This window comes from Pinus tabuliformis, chromosome 2_2 (genome assembly GCF_031772625.1).
Source record: "Pinus tabuliformis cultivar Carrire ecotype Pingquan chromosome 2_2, CPIR1, whole genome shotgun sequence".
Classification (NCBI taxonomy): domain Eukaryota; kingdom Viridiplantae; phylum Streptophyta; class Pinopsida; order Pinales; family Pinaceae; genus Pinus; species Pinus tabuliformis.
The window spans coordinates 160906495-160933729 of NC_142300.1; the positions used below are offsets into that span (position 1 = coordinate 160906495).

General features: G+C 37.7%; 2 protein-coding genes across 10 annotated transcripts; one reads left to right on the plus strand and one right to left on the minus strand.

Annotated features, from left to right (window-relative positions):
* The first annotated feature begins 941 nt into the window (after positions 1–941).
* Positions 942–4930, plus strand: LOC149191921 (uncharacterized). 2 transcript variants are annotated; one of them, XR_016254303.1, is made up of 2 exons: positions 942–1126; positions 1229–1567. XR_016254303.1 is itself a non-coding variant. In XM_089404412.1 (2 exons), the coding sequence occupies exon 2, from the start codon at positions 3282–3284 to the stop codon at positions 4635–4637; it is 1356 nt and encodes a 451-aa protein (XP_089260538.1). In that variant the 5' UTR covers positions 1041–1126; positions 2933–3281; the 3' UTR covers positions 4638–4930. The 2 variants fall into 2 exon arrangements, 1 of the variants encoding a protein (XP_089260538.1); XM_089404412.1 differs by lacking the exon at positions 1229–1567 and adding an exon at positions 2933–4930 and having other exon boundaries at positions 1041–1126.
* Positions 4931–20977: 16047 nt separating this feature from the next.
* On the minus strand, positions 20978–26927 carry LOC149191922 (obscurin-like protein). 8 transcript variants are annotated; one of them, XM_089404420.1, is made up of 8 exons: positions 24955–26927; positions 24205–24355; positions 23899–24064; positions 23479–23724; positions 21960–23214; positions 21679–21717; positions 21272–21414; positions 20978–21134 (listed from the first exon to the last, which is right to left on the minus strand). In XM_089404420.1, the coding sequence occupies exons 1-5, from the start codon at positions 26741–26743 to the stop codon at positions 22888–22890; spliced, it is 2679 nt and encodes an 892-aa protein (XP_089260546.1). In that variant the 5' UTR covers positions 26744–26927; the 3' UTR covers positions 20978–21134; positions 21272–21414; positions 21679–21717; positions 21960–22887. The 8 variants fall into 8 exon arrangements, with proteins under 8 accessions (XP_089260546.1, XP_089260544.1, XP_089260545.1 ...); XM_089404418.1 differs by having other exon boundaries at positions 21802–23214; XM_089404419.1 differs by having other exon boundaries at positions 21272–21717.
* Between the last annotated feature and the right edge of the window lie 308 nt (positions 26928–27235).

The following is a 27235-nucleotide window of genomic DNA, read 5'->3' on the forward strand; positions in this document are numbered from 1 at the left end:
TGGATGTTGAGTAGACCATACTCTTCAGATCATAAAAAAAATACTTTTAACAAATACTTATGCTTCTGGATCTGGAGTGACTTACGTATTTAGAAAAATAAACTCTTAACTCATATTAACCAATCAAAAGCAAAATCAAAACCTATTCTGGGCGTACTCGAGTTTAGGGAATTCGTGGAATAACATTTATATGTGTTTATTTTTGAAATTTTAGAAACACATACTTCAGCCATTTCTGGCTTGTGGCATACCATACAACATCCATTTTTCTTTACAGTATGCAGGTCATTTCAAAAGCGTCTATTGCAGGAGTTGCTATTAAATCTATTGTGTTTCCTTGCAGATTTTATTTGATGACAGTCACTGGAATATAGCCACAGGAAAGCGTGTAGGCCTGCAAACTGTATTGGTAAGACTATATCTTTCTAAATGGGATCTGAGGCTTTTGTAAGATCGTTTAATTGGTCCAATCTTCTCAAAATTCAATATTGGTGTTCACTGTCATCATCAGGTGTGAACTTCAGTCCGAACAAAGGAATCATGTTTTTCCCTTGAAAGTATTCACAACAAAATTAGAGAAGCCCTGCCTGAGATATGGGAAGAAAAAGATGTAGAGAGCACCAAAAATGTTGTGCGTTCAAGACTAGGAGTTTTAACTCTGCTGATGATTTACAGTAAGGAGTTAGGCTTTAACTCTTGACAAATACTTATACCTCTGGATGTTGAGTAGACCATACTCTTCAGATCATAAAAAAAAATACTTTTAACAAATACTTATGCTTCTGGATCTGGAGTGACTTACGTATTTAGAAAAATAAACTCTTAACTCATATTAACCAATCAAAAGCAAAATCAAAACCTATTCTGGGCGTACTCGAGTTTAGGGAATTCGTGGAATAACATTTATATGTGTTTATTTTTGAAATTTTAGAAACACATACTTCAGCCATTTCTGGCTTGTGGCATACCATACAACATCCATTTTTCTTTACAGTATGCAGGTCATTTCAAAAGCGTCTATTGCAGGAGTTGCTATTAAATCTATTGTGTTTCCTTGCAGATTTTATTTGATGACAGTCACTGGAATATAGCCACAGGAAAGCGTGTAGGCCTGCAAACTGTATTGGTAAGACTATATCTTTCTAAATGGGATCTGAGGCTTTTGTAAGATCGTTTAATTGGTCCAATCTTCTCAAAATTCAATATTGGTGTTCACTGTCATCATCAGGTGTGAACTTCAGTCCGAACAAAGGAATCATGTTTTTCCCTTGAAAGTATTCACAACAAAATTAGAGAAGCCCTGCCTGAGATATGGGAAGAAAAAGATGTAGAGAGCACCAAAAATGTTGTGCGTTCAAGACTAGCAAGTGCAACTATTGAAACTGTTGTCACTGCATAATCCATACCCTCATTGAATAAGGGAATGGTGGACTCGACTAATCCCTTTGGAGCGTTTGTCTCTGGTTAGAGGAAACTCCAATTATCGGTAGTCTTTAAGTTTAAGATTTAAGTTTAAGCTAAACAGTTTTTGATAAAAGAAAAATTACAATAAATTCCATTGATTTGACTTGCATTGTTTACGTTGTTTGGAATACCATATATTGCTTTTGGTAAAAAACAGTGTCTTTCTTCACCCACTGGAATCAAATATTTCTTATACAACTTTTTTCATGGAGGATTTCCATATGAGAATCTTAAACCAGACCCTATGCTGAAGAACTTGTTATTAAGCATGCCTGAGAGGAAAATTGTAAGATCATATGCATCCCTTCGAATTCTTTATATGATGATAACACATGATGAAGTCGTAGTTTTATTTGGAAATATATAAACATACTTCTCAACCTTTTGTAACTTTGTTGTGTAAAACAGATATTTACAAACAATGAAAAAGTTCATGTTAAAGGTCCTTAACAAGCTAGGGTTGGATGATTACTTTGAAGGCATAATATGCTTTGAGACACTTAACCCTCCTTCAGAAATTACTGAAAGCAATAACGACTTGGATATGCCCACTCATAACTCTACAACCCGGAAGGCACCCATAATTTGTAAGCCCTCAAAAGAGGCCATGAAGCAGGCTCTTCACCTTGCAAATGTTGATCCACAAAGAACGGTATGGGACTAAATATTTTGATGGCCATTTTCTTTCAGCTATCCCTCTTTTCATGAAAATGAATTATATAATCCATTAGCAATCAATATAGGTCTAAATTAAGATTGACTCATCTAGGTAAAATAGAAATTTTATACCAAATCTCCCTTGGTACACAAATAAGGATAGCTAGCATCTGTGCTTTGGCCCAGTGTGAGGGCCCAGGGGTATCTATACGTTTTTTAAAATGGCCATCTTGGCTAAGATCTGATTTCAACAATTACCACAGAGAGTGGATACACCATCGCTTATGTTAAAGACAAATGGATTGAAATGAAATACAAAACAAGGAAGCTTGATCGCCCTAGGAAGCTTGAAATACAAAACAAGGAAGCTTGAAATGAAATACAAAACAAGGAAAGCCCCAGGTGTGATTACTTGTTAACATGTCTGAAGAAGTTCTATCTACAAGAATTTTAATTTGCGGCAATGGCCTGATATTAACCAAATGTATATTGATAACCGTTAACATTGAGGGAGCCCCATTGGCCTTAAGCTATACAGGCTGAGTTTATTTGGAACTGAAACTGCCCATAACGGGTTTATTCTATTATGCTTCTGTATAGATTCTGAGTTTTGTTTCTTGATTATTGAATATACTTAAATAGGATTTCATCCTTTAAATTATCACAGTTGAAAGGCACTTTGTCTATGGTTTATGCTATGCTCATAAGGAAAAATTAGTCTTCCATTTCTCTTGATTTAATGTAGTATAACTATCTTGTTTCTGAAATTTTCACCTTTTAATAAACATAACTCTGCTATTTTTCCTTCCAGTCACCGAGGGCAATGGAATGTCGTGGTGGCAAGTCTTCAGCCCAACCCACAGCATTTCAGTTCTTAATTCAAACTCACATAATCATTTTTATACTGGGACCGACTCTATGCTGGCTCACAAATTTTACGCACAATTTTTGGAACAGGATTTTATGGTCATGTTTTGGCTGCAAAACAAGCTGCTCAAGAAAATCATTCCCTGTTCTTTATTCTTGAAACTCCACATAGAGACGGTCAAGGTGGTGAATTAGGCACCAATAGTGAACATGATTCCAAGCAGGATGTACCAAATAAAAGTGCCATAAAACCCTTAGCAGAGATAGCTCAGGGCAGTGGCCTTTTGGGAAAAATGACACCATCACCAGGTGACATGGCTTCAAGTGTTCCCATGGGCTCACAGAGGCATATCTTGGCCAGTCCACTTCACTCTTCTGCCCTAAAGGCTTTAGCCTCATCGGCTTTCACATCGCAAAATTTATTGGCACTGGATTCGGGATCAAATTGTGCTTCCACTGCAAGTTCTGCCTCTTCTTCTGCAGGTTGTGACTTCCGTGATGTGGATCAAATTCCTGCGTTTGCACATTCTTTCTATTCCTTACTTGTAGATTTGCATGATATGTTTAACAATCTTCCTGCCCTAGAAAGGGCATTAGTTTGTGTTCGGAAGATGCTTCTTGAGGTGGAGAAAGGCAAAGAGGTGGATTGCGAAGTGTTATCTCATGTTAACAAGTTTCGGATTGCTGTTGAGGGACTCAGAGTTGCTCTGAATTCTAAGGCACGTAGTCCTCTTAAGCAAGAGCAAAAGCTCCCGAAAGATGCAGACTTCTATGAGCTTCCTTATGAAGACAAGTGCCATGCTCTGTTTGCCCAAGCCCTGAAAAGACAGGCTAAAGATTTTGGAACAGTAGTTGCAATTGTCGACGCCAGTAGCTTCGCTGGAATTAGAAGTTATTGGAATACTTCTTTGCCCCGAGACGTGGCCGACTTAGCTGACAATTGTTTTATATCTGATACTTTTGACGATGCTTCTGAAGGGGAAGATCCAAAGAGAAGAAATGTGCTTGGAGGAAAACCTGTAGTAGCAGTCGGTGCAGGAGCAGCAACTGTTGTGGGTGTAACCTCATTTTCAAAAATTGTTCCTGTTTCAACTATAGCGAAGATGGTCACCTTTAAAGTTCCTACTATTGTGAAATTTGGCCTACTGCAAACAAAGAGAACTGCAGCTGTTACCTTAGGAAAAGTTTTCACTCCTGCTAAACTTCTAGCTCCAGCTTCTAAGGGAATTATTCCTGGGAAAATAGGCTTTGGTTATGGAGTTCATGTTCCTGCTACTGCGAAGACAGCAGCTGCAGCAGAAAAGCTCCGAGCTGCAACTCACAGTGTTATAGCAGCTGCTGAACGGTCGAGCTTGTCAGCTATGAGAACAGCCTTTTATGGTATCATGCGTAAAAGACATGGAAAGGCAACTGGAGGTACTCCTTGGGTAAGCTTTGGTGGCAGCATTCTGGCTTGTACAGGGCTTTTAGCTTTCGGGGATGGGATAGAATGTGCTGTTGAATCTGCTCATGCAATGCCTACAATAGCCCGATTAGGACGTGGCCTTGAAAAGTTGCGACATGCATCCCAAGTTGTGCACCAGATGGATTCTGCACAGGCATGGGAAACAGTTTACAATTCATTGTATAATCTTCATAACAAGAAATGATCTGTCTGAACATATTCTTACTTAAGATTACCGTGAGACTGAAACAAAGCTTCGTTCTTTATTAAATGTGCACAAAATTCATACTCTAGGGCAAGCTATATCTATGGTCAGGTGGGGAAAGTGGAATAAAATGGCAGCAAGGGATTAAAGTTAATACTATTGCGGCAATGATTTCCAACCTTGGAGTCTATTAAATCTGTCAAATACTGTAAATATACGAGGCTCAGAATTGATTTTGAGAAAGCTTGAAGTGACAATAAACTTGTGTATACATGCTCTTGGAGGTTCTGAAACTAATGCAACAACAGATATAACTAGCATTTTTGGCCCTTGCGTATGTTACTTAAGAACATGCTGTGACATGTGGTGCGTCTGCTAAGGCAGAGATGTTTATGGTAATGGAGTGGCGCTTTTGGAATTACTTGCCACCTCTGGCAAGAAGTCTTTGGATCCATCGTTTTCTTGCTATGGGAATAGATGCAACATCATTGCTTGGGCATGCATGCTTGTTAACAAGAATGGGATGGGATAGAATGTGCTGTTGAATCTGCTCATGCAATGCCTACAATAGCCCGATTAGGACGTGGCCTTGAAAAGTTGCGACATGCATCCCAAGTTGTGCACCAGATGGATTCTGCACAGGCATGGGAAACAGTTTACAATTCATTGTATAATCTTCATAACAAGAAATGATCTGTCTGAACATATTCTTACTTAAGATTACCGTGAGACTGAAACAAAGCTTCGTTCTTTATTAAATGTGCACAAAATTCATACTCTAGGGCAAGCTATATCTATGGTCAGGTGGGGAAAGTGGAATAAAATGGCAGCAAGGGATTAAAGTTAATACTATTGCGGCAATGATTTCCAACCTTGGAGTCTATTAAATCTGTCAAATACTGTAAATATACGAGGCTCAGAATTGATTTTGAGAAAGCTTGAAGTGACAATAAACTTGTGTATACATGCTCTTGGAGGTTCTGAAACTAATGCAACAACAGATATAACTAGCATTTTTGGCCCTTGCGTATGTTACTTAAGAACATGCTGTGACATGTGGTGCGTCTGCTAAGGCAGAGATGTTTATGGTAATGGAGTGGCGCTTTTGGAATTACTTGCCACCTCTGGCAAGAAGTCTTTGGATCCATCGTTTTCTTGCTATGGGAATAGATGCAACATCATTGCTTGGGCATGCATGCTTGTTAACGAAGGTAGGGAACATGAGGTTTTCACCCCTGGCTTACGGGACACAGCGCCTCGTGAAGATCTCAAAATCACTTCACCTTGCTATAATGTGTCCTGTAGATATACTTTCGGCTTCTCCTTCACTGAGGCAACTTGTGAAGCGCTTAACACAATTACAACATCCTGCACTGAGCTAGTCATGGCCGTTCCATATTTTTTTCCGAGTATGGAATTCAAGGCTGAGAATCCAGTCCTTTCAATTCTAATACATCCAGTCTCCTGACCAAACTTGGGCTTAATTTTTTCAAATGATTGGAGCAGATGCTTTAAAGATATGAAAGCTCCTTCACCAGTTTCTTGAAAATCATTATACTTGGCGATGCTTACTGGCTATAGTACCTTGCACATGTAATGAATCAAAATTACGAGCAATCTACTCCTCCTGTTTGGTGTTACAGTTGCCACAGAGGGTTTCTTTTAGTGTTTTTATTCTCTTCCCAAAATGTCCATGTTTTTGAATTCCCAAAGAAAACATACCATAAGGGTGCAATTGTTCATAAGTTTATGTCCATCCCAGTTTGCCCCTTTATAAAATAATTAATGAATGAAAAGCTGCTAATCTTTTGGATACGTGAATGTCTCATATGGATGTGCTTCTACTGTTAAGCCTGTTGACCCATAGGCTTTTGGTCCTATTAAAATTTAAAACCCATACATATGAATTCTCAGCTTAGGAATTATGAGGTTGCATGACTAGATTTCTCTTTATTTGCATGCAAGCTGCATTGTCAAATTAAATGGATCAGTTGCATTGCTTAGTGAGCTCTAATACTGTAGACAGTAATACTTAATTACAATTGTTGGAAATACTGAGAGATGGGGTTAATCAGTGTTTCATTACAATTAACAATTTTTTACTTAGTGAACTCTAATACTGTAGACAGTAATACTTAATTACAATTGTTTGTTGGAAATACTGAGAGATGGGGTTAATCAGTGTTTCATTACAATTAACAATTTTTTAGCTTTGAAAACATTTAATACACCTAAATTATGAAACAGATATAATATAAGAAACACTTAGAATGCTTTTCAAAACAGTCTTCAACTTATTTAATACACCTAAATTATGAAACACATATTTTATAAGAAACACTTGAATGCTTTTCAAAAACAATCTTCAACTTATTACAACACTTGTGAGGACACCACTCCTCTGTAAGCACCGACTTACAAAATTAGCAGATCCAACCTGTCAAGAAGATGAGGACACCAATCCTTAGTAAGAACCAATTTACTATTTTTGTAGGTACCAACCTACAGGAGACTCCAATCTCCTCAGCTGAGCACCAACTCAGCGATTTGTAGGCACTAACCTATTTTTTCAAAATATTTCACTTTTCCTGGTTCCCACAAATTGCCTTTCTTTACTAAGGGTTGTCACCCAACAATGCCACTCTCAAGTTTGCACCTTCAATCCTGGTCACAGCCACTTGTCCTTCTTCTTTGTCCTGCTTTCTGGTCCTTGACTTGTCGTTAATCCTTGTTTTTCCTTCTTGTTTCTGATCTGTTCCTCTTGACCTATTCAACCCCAATTCTTCTGCCCTAGTCACCATGAAGTCTTCACTTCATCCACTTCTGCGTGTAACACACCTGCCTCATACTGAAACATAACTCGGACTCCTCAACTTTACCTCCTGAACAGAACTCGGCCAGACTTTGCCCTCTTCAACAGAACTCGGGTAGGACAGCGAACTAGCCTCCACAAAAAGCCAGAACTCGGCCTGCAACTAGCCCTTAAAAGAGACTGAAACTCAACAACATCTGGACTTGAACTACACAGGGCTGAAACATGGCCTCCACAGGGCTAAAACTCGGCCTTCAAAACAGAGTTCGGTCTCCTAAATATCCAGCAGAAGTAACACTGAATTTGGCCTCAGAACTGTGCTATAGAAAGACCTCCAACAGGGCTAGGGCTTGGTTTCCTTAACTGCTGAACTTGGCCCTAAACACACCAAAACTTTAGCCCTCAAGACAGGCCTTCAAGATACCAGAACTCGCTCTCAACATTAGTCCCTGAACTTGGATTCAATAGGGCTACAACTTGGCCTCATCAACAGGCCTGAGACTTGGACTGAACAAGGCTGCATCTTGGCCTCTTCAACAGGCCGGAAATTTATCCTTAACAAAACTGTAATTCAGCTCTTAAGATACCAGCACTCTGCCCTTAAAACACACTTCAAACAACCAGAAACCCGTCCCAAAAAATTATGCTAAAAACCTTCCCAACTCGGCTTCCTTGCTACTCCTCAAACTTGGCTCTCCTTCAGTTCGGATTTGTGGTCTGTCTCAGACCTAATTCTTCACTCAACCAAGTTTTCCAGCCTTAAAATGAGCCACACATGTGGCCTTAAAAAGACCTCCAACAGGGCTAGGGCTTGATCTCCGTGACTGCTGAACTTGGCCCTCGACACATCAGAACTTCAGCCCTCAAGACAGGCCTTGAAGATACCAGAACTCGGCCTCAACATTAGTCCTTGATCTCGGCTTCAACAGGGCTGCAATTTGGCCTCTTCAACAAGCCTCAGACTAGCCCTCAACAGGGCTGCATCTCAGCCTCTTTAACAGGCCTGAAATTTGGCCTTAATGAAACTGTACTTCAGCTTTTAATATGCCTGCACTCTGCCCTTAAAACATACTTCAAGCAACCAGAAACCCTTCCCAAAAAATTATGCCAAAAACCTTCCCAGCTGGGCTTCCTTGCTACTCCTCAAACTTAGCTCTCCTTCAGTTCGGATCTGTGGTCTGTCTCAGACCTAATTCTTCACACAACCCAATTTTTCAGTGTTAAAATGGGCCACACATCTCGCCTTAAAAAGATCTCCAAAAGGGCTAGGGCTTGGTCTCCTTAACTGCTGAACTTGGCCATCAACACACCAGAACTTCAGCCCTCAAGATACCAAATCTCGTCCTCAACGTTAATCCCTGAACTCAGTTTCAACGGGGCTGCAACTTGGTCTCTTGAACAGGTCTGAGACTTGGCCTCAACAAGGCTGCATCTCAGCCTCTTCAAGGGACCTGAAATTCAGCCTTAACAAAACTGTAATTCAGCTTTTAATAGACCAGCACTCTGCCCTTGAAACTTGCTTCAAACAAGCAGAAACCCTTCCCAAAATATTATGCCAAAAACATTCCCAACTCGGCTTCCTTGCTACTCCTCAAACTTCAGTTCGGATCTGTGGTCTGTCTCAGACCTAATTCTTCACACAACCGAGTTTTTCAGCCTTAAATGAGACATTGACTTGCTCTTGCGGCTCAACCGAGGACATAGAAAGCAGGATGCATAGTTGGGGTCACCAATTTGGATTCATCTCTCTTAGGAGCTTCCATGTCTAACACCAAAGTAAGCCCAATGACAAGATAGAGTTTGATGGTTATTAGTTAGGAGGATGACCATCAATAATTTCCACCATATTCTCATTCCTAGGGCCAGAAGTGAAAAGGTATCACCTTATTCCTTTTTGTCTTGTGAAGTAAATATTTCTATTCCCTGATAACATAGGGTTACATTTTAGTGTTGATACAGTCTTCCATTGGACAGGCCCAACCAGATACAAAATTTCAGTCTTTTCAAAAGAGTTTTAGTCCAAAAACTAGCCTTGTTGACTATATCTAGAAGTCTAAAAAATGTAACTAGGCCTCTAGGGCCTGTAAGGAACTAAAAAAACAAAAATGTTGCATGAGGATAAACAAACTAATTGAGAAAACCATCATGAGGAGTGATTAGATTCAGTGGCTTTTACTTGTATGGGCTACTTATTGCTGCCGAGAGAGCAACTTGGTTTTGGAGGGATGACCATGTGCCTTTCAATGTGTCAAAGCCTTTGATCTATTGCTGCCAATTGTCTTTGCATACGATCCAAGGAGAGAAGCTTCCTGGAGAGCAGCCTGGTTCTAGAAGGATGCCCATGTGCCTTTCAATTTGTCCAAGCCTCTGAACCATAAACACTAATTGTCTTCGCATACGATCTAGGGAGAGAAGCATGTCCTCTCTGGTTGCACTTTTTCAAGGAGAACCCTACCAAGGAAAAATTTCAGGTGCCAGTGGATGTCCACAGTGTACATATATTGGTTGTATCTTCCTCGAGTATGACCAATGTTGGTCATCCACTATGCAACCTCAGCGAAAACTTCGGAATCAGTGAGGGTGCACTGCTCATTTTCCAACTCTCGTTTAAGCTGAATCAATTCATCTTGAATTGGCTGCAGTGTAAGTTCCCTAAACCTGGCTGCTGAGCTTTCTACTCTCGTTTGGGCCTTGGCGAAGCCACGCTCCTGGTAATGAGTCGCACCTAAGCGGACTGAGCATGTTGATGCAGCATGTCTTGCTGCTCAAACAGAGTAGGGGAGTCTGCTGGAATGGAAAGTGTTTTTGACTCGAGGTTGGACCTCCCAGAGTGTCTTGGGATGGGCTGTGAAGATCCAAGGATGATCGTCATTGGCTTGGGCGGGGGGCGAAGGGGAGCTAATAGGCCCATATCTAGGGGCAAGCCTTGTGCTACTGCTAACCCCTTAACTGAAAACTACAGACCACTCAAAAACGACCATAGTGAGAATTTAAAAAAAAATGCCGTAAAGAAAAGACCCTAGACCTGCAAAATGTGGCATGAACACATTCCATCATTGGAAGAGAGTGAAATTTGGAATGAGTGCTCCTACTGGCATGGCTAATTCCATCCCCTTCCTCACTGAGATTCAGGAAAGCCTAACAATGGACTAGGAGGTCACTAGGGAACCACTGAGGCAGGCTAGAGGTCTCAGCCTAAACGTCTGACTCCACTGCCAATGTGTGCATTATCCCAAAATAGCCACAAGACACAAAACCGTAACAACATAATCCCGAATTCGCTCTCCACAACAACTAGAAGACAATGAAATTGCAAGAGCCAAGGACGAGCATTTTCTTGATAAACATCCCGAGACTTGAGAACTGTCTAGAGGCTTTCCAATATACAATGCATAATAAAAGCTTGGAGAAAAATGCAAAAGCTAAGTGCCTTTGCCTGCCCTTGAATAAATGTTGAATTGATGGGGCAGAGCAAAATGACAAAGCTCTTGATTGAGCTGAAATCCATCAAAAATACAAAATCAAGTTGGATGGTGCTACGTCTCATTGAGCAGTGTATGGTGTAATGAGGGAGGAGCTTCATGTGTGTGTTGGAACTCCCTTGCTTGTTCCATGTACCTTTCAATCCTCTAGAGGGGTGTGCTCCCACGTCCCCTGCGCGTGTTGATTGGTGGGATGGTGGCATCCCATCCCCCACCCTCTCATGCTTCTGGCATCCCATTCGGGGAGTACTACCTTATTCCTTTAAGGTAGTCGTGTATCATATTTTGTCCCAATAAAATTTTATTGTTAAATAAACATAGTTTTGAAGTCTATCTTGCAAGTGCATTACTAATTAATAAATGATCATAGTTCCAAACTTGCATGCATCAACTGGGAAATGGTGTGCAACTCCATTACATCCATATCCTTGAGAGCTTGTGTTATCCATGTTGATGTAATTAGATGTAGCCTTAAACCTATTTATTTAAGGAGAAGCGCCATTAGGAAATTTTAGGAAGCTTCTCTCAAGAGTAGTAAGTTCCCACAAATTCTTTTTTGTATCATTTTCGAATAAGAATTGATGTTTATCTTCTTTTTTTATTTAATGACCTTATCTTCTTTAGCACATCTCTAAACATACTTAACTACTCTCTAAAATATCTTAATATGTTGTTAACAGGAAATCTATATAAGATTCTTTATAAAAGTTGTTACTACACTTTTCCCAAGCTACCTTATCCTGTTCATTAGCAAGCATCTCTTTTGTAACATTGAGTCATTTGTGGACATTAAAAGCATTTTCCTCTGTCTTTCTTTCTTTGATATTAAGTTTTTTCTACTGATTGGAGATCATATTACATGATGCATGATTAACAAATGCCTCTTATTTGTACGAAAAATACACTGGAGATATAAAAGACTTAAGACACATGATAAATGAAGAGTTTGGTTTTATTTATCTAGATCACAATATCACGCATATGAAAATTATTTCACCATTTGAAAAACTTCTTATTTCTTTATCCACTCACTATATGAGTTCCATTGGGAATGTAGAGCCTTACAACAATAATATATTAGTGCAATTTTCAAAATTTCATATAATCTACTAATTATCAGCACTAAACTCTTTATAAATGAAGTTGAAGCACTAAAAAATTGTGCTTGCCTTTTAATTTAAAAGAGAATTATCATGGTAAATTGGTATAAGAATATTAGTAGAAAAAATCACCTAGCCTAAAAATTGGCAAAGGCTAATTCTTCATGTGGCATGATCAATTAACCATGTGATCTTGCTACATGATGCAAAAAAAATGACCCATGGATCCTAATACTTTTTAGGGTTCTTTTTCAATTCAATAGGCTTTTCTTCTTCTTCTTCTTGAGATGGTAAAGATAATGACTCAAGAATGACTCTAACCTTACTAGATAACCAAATTCTCAGCATACCTTGCAATTTTCACACTAGCCACTTACGGATTTTCAATCAATGTTTAGATAGTAAATAATGGATGGGCATAAAAAAACATAAACATTAACACCAAAAATAATAATAATCACATGAACCTACTGAGAAAGTGGAAACACATAAGATATCATCTTCACATTGGATACTTTGGAGAAAGGCAATCTTGAGTACCATTATCAAATAAAGAAACACGGAAACACATAAGATATCATCTTCACGTTGGATACTTTGGAGAAAAGCAATCTTGAGTACCACGATCAAATAAAGAAACACCAGACTACGGGAGAAGTGAGTGTTAATTTTTAAAATTTTGATATAAACATTGGTTTTCAAGAGAGATTGCAATTAATAATGTACAAATTAGTGAATAAATAATTACCAATTAAACTTTTAAGTCACGTTTTAAAGGTGCAATTAAGTTGAGCTTTCATCTTGTCATTCAATTGAAAGACATTGAATATTAAATATAACATAAATATATAGGAGTAGCATGTGAGTGTCAGCTTTATAAAGAAGATTCTTTTTATTATTAATAAAAATATAGATAGTCAGTTTCATTTTAAAGGGTTATAAATATGAGTTATAAATACAAGACTTAAAAGGTTGTAAATATTTAAAGGGTTGTAAATATGAGCTATTAATTGTTTTTACTCAAAACCTGATAAATAGCAATTTAGCAATTTCTTTTTAATTGAGTGACTCAAATTCATGTTTCTTTAGGTTGAAGGTAAACCCACTAAAGTGGAAAAACTGTGATGCCAATAATTAGAGGGATTGTCATCATGGGGTGATAAGAAATTTAATATTCCAAGAAGAGGAGGTAGTAGTAGATTCTAAATAAATTAGAAATGCAACAACATAAATGTTTGCAACAAATTTAGAGAGATCCACCTTGTTGAATAATGCACACATTACATGGATGATGGATTTCCGCACTTTATGCCTTACGGCGTTTTCTTTGCAACATCTGGTGCAAATGCTAGTTAAATTTTTTTTAAACAACGTTGTTTGTTTTTTTTTTTATTATTTAAAAAAACAAAAACAAAAAACAAAAAACAAAAAACAATTATTAAAAAATTTATGTTTTTTTAAACAACGTTTTTTTTTATTTAAAATAAATATTTTTAAATATTTTTTATTAAAAAAAAAAAAAAAAATTGGGCCCTCCGGGCGGCCCGCAATGGCGCAGCCCCGGGCAGAGGCCTACGGCAAGACCTCCACCCGGGGTCGCGCCACCGCGGGCTGCCCGGAGGGCGAAGGGGCGATTCCAGGCCTCCGCCCGGGGCCGCGCCACCGCGGGCCGCCCGGAGGGCGGAGGGGCAATTCCCGAAATCACCCCTCAGCCCTCCGGGCCAAAAAAAAATCATTTAAAAAAAAAAAAAAAAAAAAAATCAATTAAAAAAAAAAACGTTGTTTAAAATAAAAATAAATTTGTTAATAATTGTGTTTTTTTTAAATAATAAAATAAAATAAAAAAACGTTATTAAAAAAAAAAATTAATAATTGTTTAAAAAAAACAAACAAACAAACAAAAAACGAAATTGTTTATCAATATCAAATTTGTATAGAAAAAAATTTATATTTTTTTATAATTTTTTTTTATGTTTTAAATGAAAAAGATAAGTTTAAAAAATTTTAAATTTTTTTTATTTATTTATTTTTTTGTTTAATCAATTTTGTTTTTTATTTTTTAAATAGAAAATACATGATTCTTGAAAATTTTAATTTTTAATTTTAAATACATGTTTTTTAAATTTTTTGTTTTTTAAACATATATTTTTAAAATTTCTATATTTTTATGGCTTTTTTTTTGTAAATTTCAGAGTATTTTTGTTTTTTTAGTTTTTTTTTAAATGTTTTTAATGTTAATTTTACTAGTTTTTTATTTTTATTTTTGTTAATTTTCTATTTTTTTTTAATATAGTTTGTTTTCATTTATTTTATTTTTTTTTTTCTTGTTTTTGTTAATGTTTTTTTAATTTTTCTATTTTTACTTACTTAATTTTTTATATATATATATTTTTTTTAAATTGTGTTTTTTTTCCCAAATTCTTTTATAGTTTATGAGATAATTTTTTTTATTAACATTTTTTTTGTATTATTTTATATATATTTTTATATGATTTTCTTGAAGCAATCAACATTTAAAAAAATAAAAATAAAACAACTTAAAAATTCTTTAAATAATCATAATTTTAAAAAAAATGGACATAATAAATTTTAAAGTGTGAAAAATAAGTCTTCTAAAAAAAAGTATGATGTATAACGCATTGCATCAATACGTTTCAAAATCAGCATAAAAATCACTAACATTTAAAAACGAATATTTATATTTGATACATAAGAATATTTAAATTGTCAAAAATATGCTCCAAAAAATAATTATTGTATTCTGCATCACCACTTTTCAAAATCGGGTCACATTTTTACTACCTCTATGAAACGGGTAATCGTATCAGTTATTTAAAGTGCCAAAAACTATGTTCTAAAAAAAATGTGTATTCTGCATCGCCCATTTTCAATATCGGGTCAATTTTTTGCTATCTCTACGAAATGGGTAACAGTATCAGTACCCGTTTCAAAGTTTACATTGATCTCATCTATAATGGTTGTAGTGATTCTATCTGTAGTTATGTTGATTCAGAGTTTGCGAGGGATTTGGACAACAGAAGATCTACTTCAAGTTATGTTTTTATTCTTGTAGGAGGATTTATTAGTTGGATGTTAAAGCTTCAATTAAATTGTTGCTTTATCTAATACTAAGGTAGAATATGAAGTTGTCTCACAACATGCAAAGACATAATTTGGTTAAAGTCTTTTGGGTGAGAAGATCTATTTCAAGTCATGTCTTTATTCTTGTAGGAGGATCTATTAGTTGGATGTCAAAACTTCAATAAAAGTGTTGTTTTATCTACTACTAAGGTAGGATATATCGTTGTCTCGCAACATGCAAAGACGCAATTTGGTTAGTCTTTTGGGTGAGTTAGGAAAATGAAGAAAAATGTATATGTATTGTGATAATCAAAGTGTTATCCATTTGCTACAAATCTAACTTATCATAGTAAGACAACATATTGATATAAATACTATTTTGTAAAACATATTATTAATGGAGGTGGAGTAGCTCTTAAAAAAGTCTGTACTCAAGAAAAGTGTGCATACATGTTTGCAAAACTTGTAGTATTAGAGAAGCTACAAAAGTGTTTAGCTTTTCTTGGCTTACAAAATAGGTAATGAATGGACTTGGTCAAGGTATTAGGTGAATTGTTGTCAAAGTGGAGATTGTTGGAATCATGACAGTAATTAAAAGAAATTATATTGTAAAAAACAAAATTTACTTCAAAAATATAGTTGGCGGTTTGTATACTGGGTGGTAATTCATGTAACGCATTTAACAGTGCCAAGTTAGATATAATGTAACCCGAGAGATAGAGCATGGTTGTAACCCTAGTTGTAATTTTGTTGCTTGAACAAAAAGAATAGGGATACCTTACCCCATGGATGTTTCCTTAACACACTATTAGGGTTTTACCACGTAAATATTTGTGCTATCTGAATACTTCATTATTATCTTATGTCATTATTTTTCTACAATTAATATTGTATTCAAGCTCGTAAATGCCAACAATATCTCCATGGTTTTGATGTCATTTATGCAGAACCATGTCACATAATACCAACAAAGCATAAAAGATATCCAAGTAACTCACACTCTGGTTCATAAAGGTGTCGTGAATTGCATAGAGTACATGTGTTTACAAAAGTCACTTGTCTTTGTGTTCATCAACAGTTTACTATTTTTAGTGGCATTCCTCTATGGTAGAGTCATGAAATATTCCTCAAGGCATTCCTTACACCTCTTACATACAACACCTTCCCTTAAAATATACTCTAATGATGTTTTATCCATATGTAGCACTTGATTCTCTCTGTTCACTCATATTCTATTTGTCACAATCTTAATTTCATGGCTTCGCTATTCTCTTATGTCCAATGACTTAGTTTCCACAAAATTCTAATATGATTCACACTCTTAAGTGGTCAACATCGACCAACTCAGCATGGTTTTAAGCACAGTGACCAGATTCATCCAAACTGGATGTTCAGGTAAATAGAGATCAATGGAATTATATGCCTAAGTGAAAATTCAGTAAAGTCAACAAGTCATTGGAATCAAACCAAACTGACACTAAATTTTACAACTAAAATTTATAAAATTTCATAAATTTGCCAAAAATGTTTTTGTATTAGTGAGATGTATAATCCGAAATATTTTATATTCTAGATTCTCCCTTGCAATTTTTTCCAGATCATATTGTATACATATTCTTCCAACATCTCAATTATTTCTTTTTCCTTGGTTGGGATGTCATTTATTCCTCTTGAAATTTCTCCAGTTGCCCTCTTGCTAGCATTAAAACTAACAACCAATCACTTTGGACTTGTTGCCCACCAAAATGGGTAACCCCTAAGAAAACATTTTTCCTATTCCTAACACTTGGCCAGCTAGCAACCTTTGACAGCCACCACTAGTTGATGATATCATCGATATGTTATTTTCTCCGCCACTTGCATCATGCATATGCTTCTCAGTCATTTGGCAAAAAGCACATGGACAAAAGTGTGCTTCCTATTAAAAGGTACTTTAATCATTTTGCAATTGGGTACTTATTCTTGTGTGTGTTTGGGCATTTGATATGGATTATGGAGTGACCTACAAGAAGGAAGGGTTTCTTGTCGTGATCTTGTTCTCTCGCCTTAAATGGGGGCTTAATCTTCTATCATAGTCTAGTGGGACCTCCCCTAAGGGCCCAATGGGTATAGGAATGGCACTATTTGGGAAGCCCTGATTGAGATCATGTAGTTCCATCTATCCCTATATCATACTTAACACTTTCCATCATACATTGCAAGCCCTTCTCTCGCCTCCATTCGTTGGGTTCCACTGACCATTGGTTCTTTGGGATTTGGCACCCATACATCCTCATACCTGAGTAGTGCCCAGAAACATTGCCCTGAGAGGTTGATGCAACTAAAAGAAACAAAAATGACACATCATAGCCACAAAATAAAATCGAAAGAAGGAACCCTTGCATGTCCCAACCCTAATGAGCGATGAATTAACTCATCATGAAGGGGTAATTAACTGTTGTATCTTTCAAAGCAAGCTTTAACCCGTGAGTTATGAGCAGTGATACAAGGAAATAATCAAGCAAAAGTAAAAGGCACAGAAGAGGGGCGGAAAAAAAAAAGGCTAAGTTGGTAACTTGTGCATCCGCGATTGCTCCCTCATCACATCTATACACTCAGGATGTGGATCCCCATCATGCTGGTCCCTTTGACCATGGAACTTGGCCATGAAGTCTTCTCCCCTTCGTACCATCATTATTATTCACTAACACCTAGCAATTGAAGGGTGGACTAAGAAAATGTTACTTTCTCTTCAAGGCTAGAAACACCTAATAGGTTTGTCCATTAGCCACTCCTACCTAGGGAGAAACACCACTGCGAGTTCAATACCTTGATTTCGGAAGGGAATCCTTATTTGAAGTATTAAATAGCCCATTACATTCAAACTTGGTTCACTTACATGCAATGATGGTTTGTCCCTAATGACTAGTTGCTTTCACTAGAATCTATGTTGTGATTGTTAGATGGTTCAGCAACAAATGTCTTGGGCACCTTACCCACATGTACCCAGGCCATTAGAGGAGTATATTAGCACGAACAAGTGAAGCGTTGAGAGCCTTTGGCCTCCTAACAACAACAGCACATCACACATGAACCTAGCCACCTCGTGCACCCATGACATTTTGCCAGTTTGCACTATTTGATGATTCTTCAGGATGACACACCTAGACCCAGCATGCCCCAAGTCAGCATTAGCACCATATGAGGGTGGAAGTTGGTTCACGGCCTAGATGAGGATGGTCTCACCTCAGAGACCTAGGAGGGCTAGTAGCACCTGGAAAGCTCTCAACGTTGGAGCAGAGATGGACATTATGAGTAGTCGGAGACCCATGGAGACTACTATGTGGTGCCCCAACTGGATCTTTGGAGCACAAAGAGCCATTGAGGTGGATTTGAGGGCCAACCCCTCAAATCATGATTTTTACATGCTACTACATCACACTAAGCACCTTATAGCACCAACACATGGCATTTGGAGCATAATTCATGCATGACATTAGCCCTAGAAGGCTAGCAGCTCACACGTGTGGGCTTATTTGAGCATTTATGATGAAATCTAGCGGGTTTGCTCGTAACCCAAGGATTTCTTATGATTAAACTTGTTATTACAGGCTTTTAGGCTAATTTTAGAGTTCATTCTCCTCATAGAAATAGAGGAGAGGATCATTGTTATTCATCATGATCACTTGGACTAATTCGGCCTCTCTTGGAGAATTGCAGCCTTCTTGTACCTTTGGAGAGATGTGATCTATATTCTTGTCTTTGGAGAAGTTATCTTGGATAGAAGTTGGATTATTCATGCATCTCATCTTGTAAGTGAGCTTTATTATTGGAGAATTTTTTATTTAATGTCTAATGCATGCAATGTAATGGTTATCTATGGTTTTATATTGCACCATTGATTATTGAAGATGAATTGTATGGAATCTAGATAAGCATCATTGTATGCATTACTCATATATGAAATGTGAATGGTAATCCCTTGGTGAACTCTTGTTGTAGCTCTCCCATGTATATTTGATCCCTCACAAAGGTAACAATTAGGGTTTTGGTGCTAGAGCATCAAAATATCCTTACTCATTTGCAAGTTTTAGCTAATATATCAATCCAATAGACTCCATCCACCCAAGGACTAGGTATTGGCCTTGTATAATAGAACCTTTATTCCTATCCATCAATTGCTTTTCGATCTCTCTCTTTCTCTATTTTCAGCCCTCTTAAGGATAAGTGGCCTCATCTAGGGCTCAGTGGGAATTGGACTAGGAAGGAAATTTTGGGCATTAGAAGGATTCAACATCAAGAGTGGTAGTGGTATCCTTAAAATTATTCCTCTTGGTGGCTAATCTCTCCATGTTTCAACTTGAGGGCTTCTTGAAGGTATCATGCACCTTTTCCTTGATATTATTCATTGTTAAAAACTTTTTCCTAGCACCTTGACCTTAGGCCATTCCATTTCATACGCTATTACTCAAGCCCTAGGTCTAGACTCTAGCATGCCCTAGATTGGCCTCTCTAAGGGATGTGAATTGCCTCTTTTAACATTGTTTTGTCTTGTACTTATGTTGAGCCATCCTTGCGAAACCTATTGTGTCACCTTAAACCTTTCAGCTTAGAATATCTATCATAGGTGACGCATATACTAGGACTCTTCCCATTTGTGAAAATCCATAAAGAGCAAGGGGTAGGCTATGGTGACGGTGGGCCACACCTCATTGTTGTCACTTAGTCTAGTGTTTGCCTTGTAGGGTTCTCCTCTACGAGACCTTCTATATTTTGCAGCAACAGGACTCACATTGGACTAATAAGATCTAAATTCCTGTTATCGACAAATAGTTTCGATCCAATTGCTTCAGCTTATCTGAAGCTTTCCCCATTCTTGTAACATAAGATAGATGACTAATCTTGATTGAAGGTAGCTACCGCCAACTAGCCTTTCCTAGGTTTCATTAAGTTCACATTTGTTTCTAGTTATGCCACTAGGCCTGCATTTACAAAATATGTATTTAGCAGTAAAATGTACTTGAGAATTGTTGATTAACAACAATAATACCAATGGCAAGTCTATTTTGTACCTTAAATAACGATAACATATTCATAACACTAGGCATACCCATAGGAATGGAACACTGACTAGATTCTCCCTATACATGCATGAGTATTGAACAAATAAGATGTCTGACAACAGGTTTATGATTAAAATGGTTAGATGAAATGCTGCAAGCCAACCAGTTTCAATAGACCTTGAATACACTGCAGAAACTGGAGATGCTTTTCTCTAGGAATCCCTCCAACACGATGACCTGAAGCCCAATTCCATAACCTCCTCAGAACACAGGAGCTGCACGAAAGTTTATGTTCCATTCCCTGCATTTTTCTGAATGGCATGTGTCAGAATCAATGCTGCAATCAAACCATCTTTGCCATCTCGAAACCTGTATGCATCACTGCCCAGCATCTCTTAGATGGTGATTTTTTATGTCTTTTGGCAAGGTAGCCTTGTTTCTCAAGCAACAGTTGAACCATGATTCCTGTCACAGGTTCTCCGACCGTGAGAACAAATCAGCAAACTTTTATAAAGAATTGCAAAGGAATTGATAATCCACTGATGAGACTTTGTGGTGAAAAGAATTAGCAATTGCTTAAAGGGTCCAAAATGAAGCAGCAATAGGAGAACAAATCCAAATAGTCTTCAATGGAAATTGGGTACAAGAACAAACCTGTTATTTTGTATATATGTACCTAATAACACAAAGGAGGTGGTTGGCAAGGTGTTTACACGACCCTTATCACAAGGAAATACTTTGCTCTTATACCCTATTGAACAAGCAACATGACATCAGGAAGTTCTACAGATCATTTTGCTGCAATCAAATCATCTTTTCCATCTCCAAACCTCTCTGCATCACTGCCCAGCATCTCTTACATGGTAGCTTTTTAAGTCTTCTGTCAAGGTAGACTCATTTCTCAAGGAAAAGTTGTAACCATGAAATCCCATCACAGGTTCTCTGTCCAGAAGGACAAATAAATTTTTTTTTATGAAGAACTGTCAAGGAATAGATAATCCAGTGATGAGACTTTGTGGTAAAATAAATGAACAATTGTTTAAAGGGTTCAAAATGAAGCAGCAATAGTAGATCAGATCCAAATAGTCCTCAAGGGATGTTGGGTACGAGAACAAACCTGTTATTTTGTACATATGTGCTTGATAGCACAAAGAAAGAGGTTGGCAAGGTGCTTACACAACACCAATTGCAATAGGAAATGCTTTGTTCTTCTAAACAACATGACATCAGAAAGTTCCATGGACTATTTTCCTGAAACATCTATAAAATGAGACAAAACATTAGACCAGAACAGGCATATCCATTAAACACTAAGAACATTAGGGACACACCATGTTTAACTAAAGAAAAGAAATGAGATTTCACCCATTAAAGTAGTGGAACTAGATATTTGATACGCTGATTCTTCATGTTTTTTATTGCACCAAGATTGTTCTTGGTCATATATATGAGGATCTCAGAACCCATCCAGTCGTATGTTAAAAAAAGTGTTCCACAGAGTAAAACATGATCCTATAGTAGTACCTGGATAGTGGAGTCATCATAGGATGTTGAACAGTGCTGCTGCAAGCAGGAAAAATAAATGAATATTCAATAACTATTGATCTGAAATTGTAAGTGTTAAAATATAGAAGGAAAGGCATTTACAGGGAGACTTGTGGCATTAAGTAATAAAATGCAAGACAGCATATTAAATAAGCTTTCTGAAGAATTATCTGCTCTGCTCAGTTGTCAAGATATGCATCTGTTAACACATGTACCCAGCTACAGACCCAAAACTACAATGAATTTCTCTCCACCTGTACCTATTCTTGTACAGCCTTATTATCTAAACTCAAACACTGCTCCTCTTCCAAGCCTGCAATTAATCACAGACCTAATTTTACTTGCCATAATACCAACAGCAAGGAATATACAAGAGTGGCCCATAACCTTCATTTCACATTTTCATTCTATTCCAGGGAGACCTTTTCCGTTTGTTAAAGTATGTCATCTTCTTTGCATGGGCAGAAGATGCAACCTTTATAAGTGATTGGTGCCTGAAACATGCCATTCCATGCCCATTACATTTCAAAAAAAGGCCTGGAATTGAGAGGCAGTTTGATCAAAGCTACCTTGCAGCAGGCAGGCAAATCCAAGGCAGAGTCTCATATACACGGTCAGAAGATGCCTTTTAAAAACATCCAAACAAATTAGGCTTGCATCCTTGTGATTTATGCATTCTTCTCCTTTGAACAGCTATTAGAATGAACACTGTACTTACAATTAGTCTGACATACTATAGAAATATCTTTTAAAAAACCACAGTAATTCCTCTTTTCTCAGATATATGTCAAATTTGTGGGAAAATTCGGCAAACCAAATACAAGAAAACTGCCCTGCCAGATGTTCTTCTCACTCAGTAATTATTAGTATTTGAATAAATATATGAAGCACCAAGATGAAATTGCTCATTATTGAATTTCCTGTGAAAACCTACAGAACTGCCAGAAATCAGTCTTTTGGTAATCACATGTACAGCTGCCCCTCTTGTTACCAAGGTTGAAGCTACATATTAAAATGCCAAATGCCATGTGACCACGCCAATTTCACATGAACAACAAATATACTTGCAGCACTCTTTGCATCGCGGAATAGGCACCAAAGCTAATGTCAATCTTCCATCAAGATCAAAGTCTTCATGAAAAGATGATGTGTGAATATAAATATATAGGCATCTGTAAGGTCTGAATCCTATAGTCTGGAAAGCTGCACCAAACGCTTCTGACGGGTTGGGTTCAAACTCAAACCACCAGATTTATCCCTGTCAGATTTTAATTGCACATCTACATCTTTGATGGTAGTTGACCTTTCTTTAGTTTCTTTACTCTTAGTAGTAGGTGAATTGAGCTGAGAACATATTAGTGATAAAGATTGCAACCATGGAACCAAAATGGGCTTCCTTACAGCATCATCCGAACCTGCCACAAGATCATAGGCCTGACCAAGTAACATGTTGCGAACATATTCTGGCAACCCAATAATCAGTTGAGCGAGAAGTTTCAATAAATCAGGAACTACCTGTGCCAGAAAACTCAATATCAGAAATAATATGAATAATCAAGCTTGCAGCATTGCTTGCGCTATGCAGCCAGTAAAGTTGGATAAGACATATATCTAACTTCCAAGTTCCATGTATGATAGGAACATGCAAAATACACTGCCGTGTGTGGATCCTGACATGGGATGAACCTCAGAGGGCAATCATGTTCATGTAGTATATTTAGTTCCAAAAGGCTAAATGCAACAAATGTGAACTACATGATCAAGTTAACTCTTAGGCACCTGTATATCGACCAAAAAAATAAGATGCAGAAGAAGCCCTTGCAAATTTTTGGCAGGCTCTGTTTCTCCCTCAACTTCAGCATCATGGCCAATATTAGATGTGGAATTGGCATTATATAGACCGTGACTCTTTTGCACTAAGCTACTTATGCAAAAAACTATAGCCGGACTTCCTGCAGGAAGGTACCGTACCAAGGCCTGCACTCCCGAACTTAGGCCTTCAAAAGGAGTCAGGCGTGGATATGCCTACACATTAGACAGATGTCATTATAATGCCTATAAATTAGAAAGCATTACATTTACACCGTAGATTCCAAGGACCAAAACATTGTCTAATAATGCTCGCTCTGCTGCAAGATACTCATTTTGAAGCAAAAAAGCATATTGTCGAATGACTATCTACATTTTCAAAATTCATACCTCTAAAGCTCTTTGTATATAATATACAACAAGTTGCTCCTTCAATGATATTGTATCATCTTTCTTATTATGCGAGGAATCCATGCTCAAATTGTTGACTGAAATAAATGTGACAAATACTGCATGTGATCCACGCGCTATATTTTGGTCTGGATGTTGCAGGTATCTAAACATATTATAATTAAGAAATACAACAGATGTAGAACTCGTACGGCTCAAACAACAATGTCTAGATTTTATCAAACAGCTTGTACAAAAGACTCTATGACAAATTACCAACATTACTGGTGAAGTACAGAAGGATACAGAAACATCAATGGAGCTAGTTCCATCCCAAATACTTCATCAGGAATTCTCTTCAAACAAATTGGTAAGATACGCAGATAAAAAAAGATACGTGCAGTCTGTACCTCATCTTTATACCAACAGTATTCCGAACAGCATAACTTTGAAGGATCTAATAACAAACGACAAATCAACATTAGTCAGTTCAGAAAAAAACAAAAAACAAAAAAATTCTAACAAGAATGAATTAATCATTCAACTGCTATTATTAAATAAGCCCTAATTCTTTCGAATAGGCTATATTGTGCATATGGCTACTAGCTACAAAATGAAAAATAAGTCTAATCATCAATCCTTGACAGCATAACGATACAATTAAAAAACAAAAGAATACACTATGAAGGGTGTACAGTGTTTCTTCACTGTTTGGAATCTGGATAACTTCTGAACGATGGTTAATAGTTGATGTAGAGAACTCAATTTTACAATTAATTAGATGTTTTGTAAATTCAATGCTAATGTTTGATGGGCATATTTTCTTTTCTTTTTTTTCTTCCCTGATTTTGAGCTGGAGAAATTCCGAGCTCAAATGTAAGTCCATCCTGCCTACGAAAATATGTTCTAACCCTAGCTTGGGAAGTTTGGACCAGCTGTTTACTATAACCACTAAATAACCACCGGGGGATAATTCACAAGCTTAAAAGTTGGCCAATCCAGTTGGGTTACACACCTCACTTTTTAAAGCAGCTTGTAAAGAATAAACATGTGTACCTCGCCACTGGGTCAGGTCGTCGTAAGAGGGCAGCCGACGAACAAGAGAGACACAGGCTGAAGCACTCTTAGACACGCATGAAACGGTGCGTTTAACCATGTCACTGTATTCCTGAAGTTGCGTATGCCGGAAGCATTCCACACAAGAAAGGGCATCCAGTGTAATGACAGAAAGCTGCTCCTGAAAGTCATTGGAGCTTGCGGAAAAGTCATTTTTTGTAGCAATAGATAAAAACATCACAAGCATGAAAAATGCATCTTCTGTTATTTTCTTCATTGCGTCATGATATTTACGGTTTCTATCCTCCATTTGCTGAGATGCCTTTAACCTGATCATGAAGATCCGATGCTTCCCATACAATACCTGCGAAAATTCCCACATCAGATGCTGAACTAACTGCTTTAAATCCCTAGACGCTGAGCAGTATTGATTGCACATGACCCTAGTCATGGCCCCAGCTTCCTTGAACAATATACTGCCGAAATGTTTGCCCAGTTTCTCCATCTCTCCTAATGCTGAAATATCGGGGAAACTCATAATTTCGGAGGAATAAATCTCTTGCAATGGGAAAGATTCTGTTAACAGGGAAACTACCAAGCATTGCAGGATATTGGCATGAAAGGAAATCCTTTGGCAACGAGATACCGCCACTGCCACGCATTGCAGGATAGGTCTTGTTGCGGGAGCAAGGCCAGCGGCACCTTGTTTTCCAAAAATCCATTCAGCAAATTGTACAGGATCAGTTTCCAACATCAAATTTCCAGGGCTGTCTGCTATCGGCCTAAAATTGAAAACAACATTTCCTGCTATGGTAACAATGGTCTCTTCCATAGACGAGTTTAGCTGTTCCAGGAATGCAAAATCCTTGGACGATTTATTGTAGGAAGCCCTAAGTAAACCGCCGGAGGCCATGACAGCCGTAAAAGCCAGTGCAGTTACCCCTAACCTTGCCATTTGCGTGAGTTTGACACCAAACGCATTCATCTTGTCAACCACAGAAAATTCCAGCATCATCCCACGGCTCGCAGTTTGTAATTTGATAAGATTTAAGCCCGTCCATTCCATGAGATGCAGAAGCATCAGACCATGAGGAAGGCAGGCATATAACCCATCATGGGCAGTCCACAGAGAAAGCAGAGACTCCAAAATAGACTGAAAAAGAGAAGCATGGTAACAGGAAAAGAGAGCATAACCTGCACCTGCGAGAGTCTCCGCAAGTCGACCCTGCGACATGACGACAATAACCTCATTCTCCTTGCCCACTAAGTCCGCCAGCACTTCTTGGCAGAGCCTTCTGGAATCCGGGGAAACAAGTGAGTCAGCCGAGAGACAACCCAACAGCAAAATTCGCTCGGCGACAATTAACGATTGATTATCCGTTGTTAATTTACAGGCCACATCTACGGCTGACTGTAGGAAGACCTCATGGGATTGGGATCCTCTGGAGGATTTGCGAACCCAAATAGCGAGAATTAGCATAGATAGAGCGCGAGCCCGATCCAGAGTAGAGGGGTCGGAGGCCGTCACGTGGGCTGAGGATAGCAATGATATGAGCAGCTTGGCTTGGGGGTCGGCTACATGGAGGGAACGCCTGCAGTCATACAATTTTTGCAAGGCAAGGAGATGATCGGCCCCCACAACTCCTCCGTGTCTCTGGAGGCAATCCCTTAGAACGCTCCACGATTGAGCAATGTCCCTTGCGGTTACTGCCGTAGTTGTTGATGAAGAACGCCCAAAACTAATATGCTGCAGCCATTCCTCCAGCGATTCCAACCCATTACCCTCCATCCCCGGTTCCCTTTCCTAATTCTGTTCTCCCAGTGTTCAAATCAAATCAGTGCGAAAGATTTCAATTTGAGAGAACTTCGCACCTTCAAATCAGTGCCAAAGAATACAATTTGAGAGAGTGAAAGATTTCAATTTGAGAGAACTTTGCACCTTCAAATCAGTGCGAAAGAATACAATTTGAGAGAACTTTGCTTTCTATTTTCTGATTTATAGCTTTTCTAAATAATAAATAATAATTAAAAACAAAAAAACACGAGTCCTAAATGCAATAATGATAATGAAATATTCTCTTTTTTTAAACCAACTTGCTTCCCTCTGGTTTTGGTGTGAATGGATGCGAGTTTTTCATGGTTGTGTATGGTGGATGGCGTTCACCAGGGTGAGTGTTAGGGATATGGTTTTTAAAAAAAAAAAAAAAAAATTAAAATTAATAAAAAAATTAGATTTTAAAATTTAGAATATTGAAATCATAATATATGATTCATAATTGGA